This window comes from Moschus berezovskii, chromosome 16, assembly GCF_049115385.1.
Source record: "Moschus berezovskii isolate FMDL1 chromosome 16, NW_MosBer_1.0, whole genome shotgun sequence".
NCBI lineage: Eukaryota > Metazoa > Chordata > Mammalia > Artiodactyla > Moschidae > Moschus > Moschus berezovskii.
In genome coordinates, this window is record NC_142475.1 from 17,251,583 (window position 1) to 17,265,252 (window position 13,670).

The 13,670-nt window shown below is 51.1% G+C and overlaps 1 protein-coding gene across 7 annotated transcripts in view; it reads left to right on the forward strand.

Annotated features, from left to right (window-relative positions):
- The window catches only part of VPS13B (vacuolar protein sorting 13 homolog B), a 767,155-nt gene that overhangs the window by 744,790 nt on the left and 8,695 nt on the right, over nucleotides 1-13,670 (forward strand). For all 7 annotated transcript variants that reach the window (XM_055431816.2, XM_055431817.2, XM_055431818.2 and 4 more), the window contains exons 56-59: nucleotides 42-838; nucleotides 4,728-4,904; nucleotides 6,907-7,077; nucleotides 13,371-13,547. In XM_055431816.2, coding sequence (XP_055287791.2) covers nucleotides 42-838; nucleotides 4,728-4,904; nucleotides 6,907-7,077; nucleotides 13,371-13,547 — 1,322 coding nt within the window. The remainder of the gene's footprint in view (nucleotides 1-41; nucleotides 839-4,727; nucleotides 4,905-6,906; nucleotides 7,078-13,370; nucleotides 13,548-13,670) is intronic.

The window sequence follows — 13,670 nt, forward strand, 5'->3', positions numbered from 1 at the left end:
TGGAGTAGAGATGCTCATGTTCCCTTCCCTTTCTCCTCCAGAACTCTGGAGAAGATCGTGACATTTAAAATGTTCGTCACTCAGTTGAGCCTGGCGGTGTTTGATGACCTCACCCACCACAGAGCATCATCCGAGCTTCTGAGACTCACACTGGACCACGTTCTCCTCCAGATGGCCCCCGTGGCTGGCCACCTCCCTGGGGAAGATGCCCCCTTCCATGTCTACTGTGTGGAGCTCTGCTGCGGGGACCTGCAGCTGGACAACCAGCTGTACAACAAGTCCAATTTCCACTTCGCTGTCTTGGTCTGCCAGGGGGAGAGAACAGAATCTCCTCAGTGCTCCAAGATGCAGAGTCTCCTCGTATCCAGCGAAGATTTGGAAGAATACAAGAAAAACTGCTTTATCAAACTCTGCCTCACCTTAACCGAGGGCACGGACGTCCTGTTCGATGTGAATGAGTTCAGTTTTGAATTGAAACCTGCCCGGTTATATGTGGAAGACACATTTGTCTACTACATCAGAACTCTGTTTGAGACCTACCTGCCCAGCAGCAGCCCGGGCACTCAGCCCACGGCCCTCGCAGGTGGCAGACAGGTGCTGCCCATGCAGGTGAGGCAGCACGCCAGGGCCTTGGTGCATCCCGTGAAGCTGCGGAAGCTGGTGATACAGCCCGTGAACCTCCTCGTCAGCATCCACGCGTCCCTCAAGCTGTATATCGCCTCTGACCACACTCCGCTCTCCTTCTCAGTGTTTGAAAGAGGCCCCATCTTCACCACAGCCAGGCAGCTTGTCCACGCCCTGGCCATGCACTACGCCGCAGGGGCCCTCTTCAGAGCAGGTGAGGACACAGCAGAGGGAGCCTGAGCGAGAAAGAAAGGCTTCAGGGCGGTCCTGACTCCAAGACACAGGGAAACAGCACAGGAGGGTGAGGAGCAGTTAGACAGCAGTATATTGGAATCCAGACCCTGCCACTGCTGGCTGTGAGGCTGGGGGCAAGTTATTGAACCTCCCACATCTCAGTTTCCTCACCCATAAAATGGATTTTAAGATTTCTGACAAGAAATGAAAGTATGTGAAGTACCCTGAATTTAGAGTGGCGCTTAATGAACCCTTAAGCAGTAGCAGCCGGTAAATTTGCTGTTATGTAACAAAATTTCGATCCCCATTTAGCAAGTGCCTTTTCGACTCCTTGCAGGCACAAGGCTCTATATCAGGGATCTAGTGCAGCCAGGAAAACCAGCCCAGGCCCTCTCAGCCCCTGGACCTAAAAGAAATGTAGTTCTGGGCTGTTAACTTCCTTCATTAGGGCCCATGAATAGCTCTAGGTGAGAAATTCAGAGGATTTGTGTGCTTGTCAGATACATAAAGAGCCTTCTACCTACCCAGTGCAGCCTTGCCTGTCTAGACAGACGGCAAAGAGAAGGCTGTAGGTGCCTCAGCCTCTCCACAGACCTGAGCTGGAAGAGTCCACAGGGGGTGTTTGGCTCTGTGTACGGAGTGTGGTGTGGGGAGTACTGTGAGCTGAAGGTTGTTTTGGAGACCAGGTTGTCTCTGGATTCCCTATGGTAATGGGCGTCAGAGCTCGCCTTCCGGACCTAAATTCACTCTCAAACGGTTTCAGCCTGATAATTGGGCCCCTCACGTTGCTATGCACTCCAGGCGACCAACACCAACCAACCGGAGTTGGTCTCACAGCCCCTTCTGGTAAAGCGCAGGGAGGTCCTACTTTCTAAAACTAACACAGGACAGAAAGTGGTAACATTGTCCTTGGTGAGTGCATTCCCAGAAAAGACAACATCGTAGCAGTGACTGACCGACCCCTGTTGTTGCCACACTGGTAACATTTTCTCCAGGCAGCTACCATTTCAAATTTAATAGACAGGTATATGAAAAGTTTTACTCTTTCAGGCAGTTTTTGCTTTTCTATGAGAAGCAGGCAGATAGGTTACTGAGCTCTGGTCTGGAGCCGAGGAGGGAGTAAGCTTCCCGTCCACCCAGTCATCACCTTGGGCGAAGGTGTGGGAGTCCCCGTCAGAGTGGTGAGCTGGCAGGGAAACTCCAACTGTGGCCACCGCCAGGGAACCATGTCCTGCAGCCTCTGTGCTGAAAGTGACCTCTCTTTTATTCTTCATGAGCTTTCACAGGAACAATCTGTTTGGATTTTTGGTAATCTACCTAAAAGTTCTCCAAGCTGTTATCCCAGTCTCATTATATGCTGAAACAAGAAATTCTACTCTGGAGAGCCAAGTTTTTAGGCCTGTTGGGAGTTCTGTCACTAAAGGCCTTACAGTCTGAAGATTATCTGGAGAAAAGCAGTGATTTTGAAAGAGTTGGAAATGGGAAGAGGGTAGGAGGTTACCCCTGGGTAGAAGCGTCTCAGAGAGAATGTACTGGCCTTCTTGGGAAAGGAAGGGCTGGCCTGGGAGTGGGCAAGTTGCCTCACTTGTCTCACTTGGCTCAGGATTCACCCACTGGACTTGATTAAATGGCTGAAATATCCTGACTTCATTTCTAGGGAAGTACTTGTAGAAGTTTTAACAATAAAGTGATTAGAAATGAGTGACCACTGACCCTATTTGAAGGAGAGACTGTGTGGACTCTAATTTCCTGGGCTCCCTCTCTATTTCCAAGGCTTGGCTCTATGGGCAGCCAGGCAGGTACCTTTTTTCAGCAAAATCTCCAAACCCAGTAAGCCAAACGATATGTTTGCTTTTGGAGAGAAATAATTAAAGGCAGAATGCCCTTGGGTGCTTTGGTCCTTTTCTGGTAGTCTCGGGGGCCTTGAGAAGTAACTTTGGTCTGTACCTAGACTCCCCATCCGCAATGGCCTGATCCAGGACTGTCTGCCTCACCTTCCTGCGGCCGGGCTGTGGGCTGGAAGGTGGGACTGGCTGCCTGCCATGCACCCTGTGCCCCGCTGCGCCAGCCTGACCAGGCCCATCGGACAGTGTGTGCTCTCTGCTTGGAGGTAGCTAACTCTCCTTTCTTCATGTCTATATGGAAGCTTTGGAGAGAAGGGCAGTTGTTTCGAGTCTGATCTCTTGCCTCCAAGTGAACCTTCCAACTCTTCCATGCTAAAGGAAATCTGTTGTTTCTTTACATCCGGAGAAGGCCCTTTGAGGAAGAATATTCCACAACCTTCCATGGTAGCCTGCCTACTCAGTAAGGCCTGGGCTTGCAGGAAGAGGGAGGGTGGGCTTTGGAATTGGGTAAGCCTGGCCTTGAAGCCCTCCCACGTGTCTAAGCAGTGGGGAGATGGGGAGAATCGAGCCGCAGTCCCCTCCTTGTCCTGCCCGCCCTCGAGATGCTGGCGACAGGACGACGCGACATCACATGAGGCTCTGTCCCCTGAGCCTGGCATGGTCCCTTCGCCCAGGGAGAGGCTCAGTCCTTCACTAAACCTGAATTTACGTGAAGGCAGGTACTAAGACTTGCAGAGTGGCTGGGCAAAATAAGTGAGGTGAATGCCTGGCCACCCAGAGGCCCCTCCATTTATAATCCTCATCTTCTGGAAATAATTCCCTCTTTTCACCTAAACCCTTATGTTGTCTTCTGATGTTCCAGAGGAGAGAAGGGGGCTCAAGATGCAAGGATGTTCCTCTCCAAAGGGCTGGGCCTGGGGACCCTTCAGGGCTGTGGCTTGGCTCTTGCCCCCACATGTTCACAGCCCTCTGGGGTTGATGACTTGACTCGGGGCGGGGGTGGGGGGGGGTGGTCTCTGTCCTAGGCCTGGCCTCCCAGGACCTGCCGCGGGGGACACGGGATTGGCTCCCACTTGGGTCCTGACCCATGCAGCCTCCCCTTAAAGCCCTCTCAGCCACAGGCTGGGGAGGTTAGCATGTTCCCCAAAGACACTGTGTGTTTGGACTCATACTCTCCTGAGCCCCCAGCCTCTTGTGTCCTCTGAGTGAGAGCCCTGAGCCCTCGCCCGAGAGCAAAGGCAGGGAGCCCCTCCGGGATCCACACTCAGCCACGTTCCCACGGGGCCGAGCGCTCCACAGTCAGGCCACTAAGCAGGCCAGCTCCTGGTAAGCACCAGCTCAAATAGGAAACCAGATCCCAAGCTCCCTGCCTGGGACCCTCGCAGGGAACACGCCCCTCTCGCTAAGCTAATCAGTATGTCCCTGTCACCAGAGTTTACACAACTGAAGCCGGGGTGGAAGGGGAGACATTTCTCTGGCTCCAGCTCCGCTCCAAAGGGAAGCGCTCAGCTTGGTAGGATTGGAAAAGATTAAAAATAACTCCTCCGTCCCTGTCAGAGCTGCGCGTCCCCTTTGCAGCACCCCGCTTAGCATCTGGCCTCCTCCCGCGACCAGGCATCTGCTCCTCCGCGTCCCGGCCCCTCGCTGCCCCAAGGAGCTTTAAGGAGACCCCCCCAGCCTGCGGACACCTGCCGCCCCAGGGGCCGCCTTGGCTTGGAGCGGGCGGGAGCGTCATCCCCCTGCACACGGGTCCCTTTTAGCAGGAATACGGGAGGCAGGGAAGTCATATTAAAGCTATTTGTGAGGTTGCCAAAAGGATCACTTTGATTTATAAAGTATGAAAGTTTGCCATTTATGAATTCACAGTGAATGAGTTATTTCCCATATTTTGCTCCAAAGGAGCTTATTCCATTCTCAATTCTAGTGTGAAAAATGAATTGCAGGGAAAATGGGTCACTTTTCCCAAATGTTGAAAGTGCTGCATTTAAGGTTTCAGTCACCCCTTCCCTCTGGTCTCCCTCGCAGGCTGGGTGGTTGGATCCCTGGAAATCCTTGGCAGCCCGGCGAGTCTGGTGCGAAGCATCGGGAACGGCATCGCCGACTTCTTCAGGCTTCCGTATGAGGGACTGACCCGGGGGCCGGGAGCCTTTGTGAGCGGGGTTTCCAGAGGGACTACATCGTTTGTGAAGCACATTTCCAAAGGTAACTCTTCGGGTTCCTGGTAACGAGGCCTGATTTTCATTCCTTCCCTGTCTTACTTTTTAGAGAATGTGTTAAACGTTCTCAGTGAATTAATATTGCCTCTAGCTTTGTTTGGCTTGTTAGCTGGCAGTGAGATGTTGGATTTGTAACAAAGCTCATATATAACGTCTTATGTTTTAAACAGATCACTGCTTGCCTGTAGTTGTGTGAAAATGTTTCAGAAACTTCAGAATTTGAAACCTCCCATTGGGAAAACAAGGATTGGCTCAACTGTTATTCCATGTGATAAATGCAGAAATATTCAAGGTGTTCAGGCCTTCTGCTAAACATCAGAAATCCTACACTGTGTTGCCTCATCATATATATATATTTTTTAATGTAGATACAGTTGTCATAACTTTCTTAAGGAGCAGGATACATTTTGACTTGGAAGCCGGTGGGGAGGTGAGCGGGCCAGCTTTCCCCTGGCTCTCCACGTACACAGCGCCACCTTGTGGCCCGGATGCGTCATCGGGCGCAGGAGCCAAACTGCAGTCTGCCACCCCCACCCCCGACCTCGGGAAGGAGCGTGCTTCCTTTTCATCCGTGTTTGTTTGCCCATATTTTGGTCAAGTTGGCAGTGACTTGAGAACTAACAAGGGCCATCTGAGTCCCCGTTTCTTCTCAGCGGGAGGCAGGGGAAACAGGGCAAAGGCCTTCTCCCCCCGCCCGGTAAAAGGCCTTTTACAGCCAACAGTACTGCAACTCTCTTATGAGTGGGTAGGTTATAGAAGTCTCTAGAAGGCCTCAAACAACACTTGAGCTTGAAATACGAGAACCCATGATCCATAGAGGGGGGACTGGCAAGAGAACAGCAAGAGCAATAAACCAAATTCCATGGGCAGTGACAGGGCCACGTCCCCCGCGGCCCCCAGTCATCTGGGAGGCCTGTGAGCTGAGCCGCAGGAACCCACGGGTGAGTCACTGCGGATTTCTCACTCCTGACACTTGAACCTTTGTGGTTCTGTTGTTTTTATTTTAAAATAAGACAACCAACACCTGCTAAATCGAACTCCAGCAGTAATTTTAGCGTAGTGACTCACTGAATGTTTTTTACACTTGTTCTGTCCTCTTAGCAAAATCTGTTTGGTTTGTCTGTGTGTGTGTGTACGTACGTGATTTTTTTTTTCTTTTCAGATGACTGGTAAAGATGAAGCTGCAAAAACAACATCTTCCATTTCTTCTTGAACCTAGACATCCAGTAACAGATGAACTAATTCATTAGCTTCAGGATATGTCCGTTGATGTCTTTCAGTTTTACTCACTGAGACCTATGCAGACTTGCTGGAGGGGATTATGACTGTCTTGAACAGGATGCAGAAATAGCCTGTCTTGAGAAAACCAGACAGAATCCTGGCTTTCACATGCCTTACTCTCTTTGTTGTCTTCACTTTTTTTTTCCGGCTCACACCCTGAATATCAAAATCACACATATTCTTTGTGGCATAATAATTATTTCCTGATTGTCAAATGATAAAGTTGAGTGTCTTCCTATACTATGACTAGAGTAATGGGGAAGAATAGATCTTACTCCTAAAGTGGAAACATTCCTTTACAATCTGTTTAAAATTCAGCAACATAACCTTACCCTTTCAAATGAGAGCCGGCAAATTGCAACCTTCAAAAAACCGGGCCTCCCTGAGGACTTCAAAACTAACTATTGTAGCCAAGCCCTGATGGTCAGATGAGTGCATGATAGCTCTGTGTGAGACTGCAGGCATTCTTCTGGTGAGGGAGGGCCTACACTTAGGGGATCCCCTTTCCTCAGCAAGTGTTCACCTTCACCTCATTTTCCGAAGGGCGTGGCGTCACCTTGCCCAGGGGGAAGCCACCCTCACTGTCCACGGGCGAGTCCAGAAGGCCGCTGTGGACTCCGCTCGCCCACAGCGCTCCAGGGACCCCTTCCCTGCGGCCGGCATCCATGTGACCAGGGCCCCAAACCCACGTGCTTCTGTGTCCTCAGGTACCCTCACGTCCATCACCAACCTGGCCACGAGCCTGGCCCGGAACATGGACCGGCTGTCGCTGGACGAAGAGCACTACAATCGGCAGGAGGAGTGGCGGCGGCAGCTCCCGGAGAGTCTGGGCGAGGGGCTCCGGCAGGGCCTGTCCCGGCTGGGCCTCAGCCTGCTCGGTAAGGGGCGGGGCCGGGGTGGGGGCGCTTAGGTGTCTGCTTACAGCCCTGCCGGGGCCAGGTGCCCCCGGGCCAGAACCGGGGGTGGTGTGGCCCTTCCGTCTATGAAGCTGAGGCTGAGACGAGGCCTGCAGCCGGTCCCCACGCCAATCCTGGTGCGGCTGCGCAGGGCCATCCTGAGGCCCGGGCCCGCCCTTCCCAGCGCTAGTGGGAGTCGCCTCTCCCGCCACCCGCTCTCTGCCGCCTCCTGGCATCCCTAAGGCTCATTCACCCGGGAGGGTCCTGCTCGTCAACTGGAGAATGTCAGCACACAGCCGCCTGCTTGTCCAAGGGAGTAACAGGCCAGCCTCCTGAAGCCTTACCCCCTCTCCGCCTCATATAGGGCAATCAGCAATCGAAACTCTTGCTTTTGTTTGAGAAACACTTGAGCCATGTGCAAATGTCATGTAAACTTGAGTGAGGAGCCCACTCTTTCCTTTTCTTTTTCCGAGTAATTGCCGTTTGTTCAGCAGCCAGATGGTACACGGAGAGGGGAAGACTGCCCTGGGTATTTCCAGATATTACAAACGTTTGAAAAACAAGTTGCTCTGGGGAAAAAAAAATCTATAAAAAAAGTAAGCTTCAGAGCTGAAGTTTTGCAGAGCAGGATTTTCAAGGGTATCTTCTGTTTATTTGTTTGCAAAGGAATTTAAAACTGTGTTGCTTGGCCGCCTGCCTGCTGAGCATCTGAAGGAGTTTGCATCTCTGGGAGATCAAAGGGGCCCAAAGCAGGGAGAGCAAAGGTCAGAAACGATGAGCTTGAAAGGACCTGTCCTCTCTCCAGGCTGCAGTTCTGTTCACAAGCCCTTCTCTCACAGCGGCCAGCTGAGTGAGGATCTGACAGGAAGCAGTGAGATGTTTCAAGTTCAGGTGCAGTTTCCAGAACTTGTTTAAGTCCTGTCGAACCTGCAGGGATGTGGGGCGTGGCCAGGTGATGATGTGTGGGAAAGGGGACCTGGGGTGGAGCAGCTGCTTAAGGGGCAAACCCCTTCTGGTGGCGTGGCTGCTCCGGTGTAGGTGGGGGGGCGGGGGGGCAGGGGGCATGGTCCTCAGGAGTCAGCAAACCCCAGGCTTGGGTTCCAGGTCCCTATCTTTGTGACTTCAGGGCTTCTCTTTTGTAAATTCGGGCTGGAAATGACTCTGCCATTACTAGAAGTAGTGGTGGTCCGTTGCACACCAGACACAGCATCCATGTTTGGTCAGCAGCACCTTCATTATATTATGGTGGCAAGGGAACGAGAAGGGCCGTCTGGTTTCAGCGAGTGTCCCAGCAAAGAGAGCCATCTGGCCAGTGGCAGGGGCGTCTTGGCTTTAGCTTTAGCCCGGTTGCTGTAACCATAGGAAGTGACTGTGAGGTTACCGTGGAGGCCTCGGGTCATTATCTGGCAACCGTGGGACCTCTTTCTGCTAAGAATTGTGACCTTGCATGCCCTCTGCTGTGGGCAGGAGTGCTTCCTCCCTGCTGTCCAGGATCTTCTTGGATGGAGGCACTCAGCAGAGGAGACCTGAGCTGGCTGGCATGTGGCTGTTTCCATCTTGGCTGATCTGGGCTCTTCACCCTCAGAGACGCCCACACCCACTCCCCATTTTCCACTGTCTGAGACTGTGCCGGGTGGTAGAAATCACTTACGTGGGGAGCTGTGATTCTGCCTTTGTGACGTCACCCTTTGAAGCATGATGGCTCCTATTATTATCCAGGATAGAGAATCCCAAATCCCAAAGTTCAAATCCCTTTGAACTTTGCTATAGCCATCATGTTTTGTACACACTCCTCCATGCAAGGGAATCATTTAGGCTGTCTATGGAAATTGCAGTAGGCTCATGGAGTCTTTCAGAATCTAAAGTTAATTTCCGAAAACCTAGGAGTTCTGGGAATGATGTGAATCTGATTGCACCTGCTAGCAGTGGCCTGACTCTGGGCCCCCAGGAGCTCCACTCCCAGCAACACACCATGAGCAGTGTGTCCATTTCTGTGCTCCTCTATGGGGTCACACAGTGTCGGACACGACTGAAGTGACTTAGCAGCAGCAGACTAAGGTTGACCCAACCAGCTTCCTTTCTTGGAAGAGTTCAGTAACTATCCCACATGATCACTGGGTTATCTCAAAATGTCTGGTCTTTGATGTATGGCAGGAAGAAAAAAGGGGGGTTAGAACCAATCTATACTTTCCTCCCTTGGGAAAGTATGGATTTGTCGCCCTGTAATACATTCCCAGAAATGGTGTATAAAACTGCCACATGCCAGTAAGTGCCCGACTGAAGTTAGAGCTGTTTATATATAATAGCCACGCTTAGTGAAATCAAAAAGCTAGTTCCTCAGTTTCTTCCTTTATAAGACATAAACATAAATGACCTAGTTAGTAAAAATATATTTAAATACTTCAGGGTTGTCAGAGCACTTCCACCTGAGTCATCTTGTCTGGTCTTCAAACCCTAGATGTGGATGAGGTTAGGTGACTTGCCGAAGTCCAGGTGGGACAAGAGCCTGGGTCTTTCCACATGTCACCCACCCTGAAGGGCTCCACGCCTGGAAACAATCAGGATGTGGGGAGACTGAACAATTGAAAGTTGCAGAGTAGGAAAAACACATTTCCCCCAAATGTTCATGAGTCTGATGGGCCTTCTTGATTTAGCTCAGCCCTCATGAGGACACTGTGGAGTGTTATGAGGCTCTTGAAAAATCCAAGGAAATCTATAGCTGCCTGGCCAGGCCCATCGCCGCAGGTTAGCGAGGAAATGACGGCCCAGAGAGGGATGCCACCAAGGCTCCTGGAGGAGGTCTATAACTGTTTTCAGAAAGCAATGGCTTTTGGAAGAACTCTGTCCAGCCTGCAGAGTTGGCATCAGGCTTGCCCTCATTTACCAGCTCTGTTCCCCAGACAGCCCCACTTTCTGCTACGGCCTGGAACCTGCTGAGAGGAGATGTGAGCTCCGTGTGGCACTTACCGGGCACGTTCCCTCCCAGACGGGACTTCTCTCTCATGAATACCAATGGCAGGCTGTCAGAACTCCCTTCTCTGACTTAAGAGTTAGTTGCTGGATTTCCCAGCAGCCGGGCCCCATCTCCACGGCCACTCTCGGGATGATGTTCAGAATCCCAGCCACAGCGCCTCCACCAGGTGAGTCAGGACGTGGGCGCCCAGAAGGTGCTGGCCCACAGTCCCCCTGGTGCCGCCCTCAGCCATCAGCACCTTGCATTCCAATTAGAAGGGAGTTTTGGAATAACGAGTGTGCTTCCTTCTCGGTTTGCTGATCTGTTCTGGTCAAAAACAAGTGAGCCTCAAGCTGGGATGCCCAATACACTCTGTGGGGCTTGTTTGTCCCTGGAACAATGAACTTTGGAGCGGTGTCACAGCTTGTGCCTCCACCATCGTGATTAAAAACAAAAAAGCCCAAAATAAAATTACAACATGCAACACGGCAGCACTGGAGCAGCCACATGGGCAGAACATCGATAGATAGTGACCCAGCCTAAAGCTGAGCAAGTCCCAGAAGAGGTGAGGAGAGCCTTTTCGTTCCCTTGCTTCACAGAGAGAGGCCCCCTCTTCCAGTGAAGGAAGGGCAGGAAAGGAAGCACGTCTGGGACTTACCTGGTGGTCCGGTGGTTAGGCCTCTGCACGTCCCTCCCACGTGAGGGCGTGAGTTTGATCCTTGGTTGGGGAACTAAGATCCCACAGGCCACGTGGCATGGCAATAAAAGAAAAGGAGAAAGCAAAGCCAGGCCGGCTGGCACAGGAAGGGTCCCTGGAAGCCCCCTCCCCTCCCTGTTTCACCTTGTCACATCACAGCCAGCTCCACGTGGCTGCTCTCCGTGGCCTGATGCCAACGGACAAGTTTTGGGATCCATTTCCACTACCTAAAGCCTCAGAGCAGAGTTGGAGTATACAGCAGTAAATAATTTACCGGTGGTGGGATTTGACTGGATTAGGCTTACCGAAAGAGCCCTCTGCCTCTTTGAGAGCTGCTTCGCGGGCGGGGCTGGGGGTCTCACGCACCCGGACCCGTGTGTGCATCAGGCCAGTGTCCCACCCGGGACCCAGGGCCCCCACAGCTCCTCCTCTGCCTCTTAGGATCTAACACCTTATCACAGTGTTCCGACTTCCCACTTTGAGGGTGGCCGGAAGAGTTTATCAAAGCCCCGGTAACCGAGCCTTCACTTCGGCCGGTGCCTGGAGAAAGTGGAGGATCAAAGGGGAACCTCACTACGGTTCCTGTCTGCACTTAGGCAGATGGAGGTCAGAGCCCAGGGTGGGTGCTGCCCCAGGCTCCTTGCCACTCAGGCCTGGCATGTTAAAGGAAAATGGGAGATTTTCATCTGCCCCCCTCCTAACTCAGTTTTAATAGTCTCAGTGGGAAGCTGCACCTGAGAAAAGACACTTCTCCCAGAAAAATGCAGAAAGGCGATTAATTTAACAGTGAATTTGTTATTGTTTACCCCGCCGTTTCTGCTCTCAGCATGGGCATCTGTCAAAGAAATCAGGAAGTGACAGCGCAAAGGCCGTATTCCGTGATGCGAAGCTTTCGCTTTGAACTGCCTGCTGTGAGGTGATTTGAAGAGAAGACCCTGGGGCTCTTGCCCCTCCCAGGGCAGCCGGGTCCATTAATACTTCCCGCTGCCCTGACTCCTGACCTCATAGGTGGAGAACAGAGCCTCAGATTCCTCAGACTGAAGACGCGAGGTGAGCTCCCAGCCCAGGCCCCGAGGCTGGGTGTCAGGAGGGTGCCTGAGATGCCGGGGCCCATGCATGGTCGCTGACCGCCAGGCCAACCATGAGCAGCCTCCTCTGCTTCCAACATCATTTATATAAGAGGTTTGCGAAGCCGTGGTCTAGGCTGGGAAACAGACCCTTCGCCTCAGGTCACTGTTAATCTGTCAATACATAAACTTAAATGGCGCTGTCAAAATTTAGAAGAGTGGAATCCATGAAGAATGTTCCCTTTACAACTGACGCAAAGGAACTGGCCTTTTTGTTTTACTGGATTTTGTTCAGTGGAATATGACTTGAAATTAGCAGGTCATTAACTGAGACCTGGAAATCTCCCTTTACCCAGGAGACTTTGAATTAGTGGCATTTGGAATAATAGGATTTGACATGAGCTAAAATTTCTACCCGGGGACGGTGCATTTTCATTAATCCTAGCAGGTTTGAGTTGAAAACAGAATTCTGTCAAGAATTGTAATGAAATTTTTACCTCTTGCTGCGTTAGGGAACCCTTCACTCCGTTAGGCCTTTGCTCAAACTCACCCCTGGTCCCTCAGAGTAAGAGGAGCAAGGAGGGGACCCACAGAGGCCAAGGAATTCACATGCCAGCTCCACGCCTGGCCCAGCTGCCCCCTGGGAAAGCTGTTAGAGCAGACAGCCCTGAGCTCTGGGCTTCTAGCTGTTCTCAAGCGAAGAGTTAAGTGGCCAATCCTCAGTTGAAGTGAGAGAAAGGAGATTTTTCCAAGACTGGTCAAGGAGAGAAGCTTGTTGTATAAACAGGATCAGTGACTAGCTTGGTGGTTAAGAATGAGGTTGTGACTCTGACTCCCTAGACTCAAATCCTGGCGCAAGCACGGGACAGCTGTGTGACCTTGGGAAAACTCCTTAACCTCCCTGTGCCTCGGTGGCCTTGTCTAGAAGCTGAGGATAAAAACCATGACTCCTGAGGATTGTGAGAATTAATGATCTCCTACAAGTAAGCCCTTAGCATATAGTAAGCCCTTGAGACAGATTTACTGTAATAGAAATAATTATTACTATATCAATAATTACTATTATATAATTCTTAATATGTTAATATTATATTAAACAGTTGCTCTTAGTCTTACTAAAAGAGAGAACAAGAAAGAGGCTCGCCCTTTTCAGTTTTTTCATCCCCAGATTCAGTGAAAATATATTCAGCTCACTCTCCTAAGGAATCGTTCGTGCTTTTCTCTAAACTGTGTTGCTTGATTTCTGGAGAAAGGTGTGTGGGTGCCACTTGGAAATAGTCTGGCATGTTTATTAAATTCTAAACTGAACTTCATAGATCCTGGCTGTGTTGGGTCAAACCTAGTCAGAACATCGTGTTTTGATGAAGATACTGCAATAATAAATGTCTAAAATAGCCTCAGTGTACTTAGATAAATGGTAAATGAATGCATAGTATAGCGCTTTATAATGAGGGTGGGGCTTCATTTTCAATCCAAACAAAACTGTTCCAGATTGAAAGCTTTCACTTTCTCAGGATTCCATGCCTCAGTCCTTACTCAGGCTTTCGCTGTTTTTCAGGTGCAATTGCTGGTATAGTTGATCAGCCAATGCAGAACTTCCAGAAAACATCGGAGGCTCAAGCTTCAGCAGGACACAAGGCCAAGGGTGTTATCTCCGGCGTGGGGAAAGGAATCATGGGAGTGTTCACGAAGCCCATTGGAGGGGCTGCTGAGCTGGTGTCACAGACTGGCTATGGTGAGTCCTGGAGAACTGGCCAACTCAGACGTCACTGGTTAATTTGCGTTACTATACCAAGGTTTCCCTAAGAGAATCTAGCCCCTCACATGACCAAGGAGTGAAAAATAAAATAGATAAAAC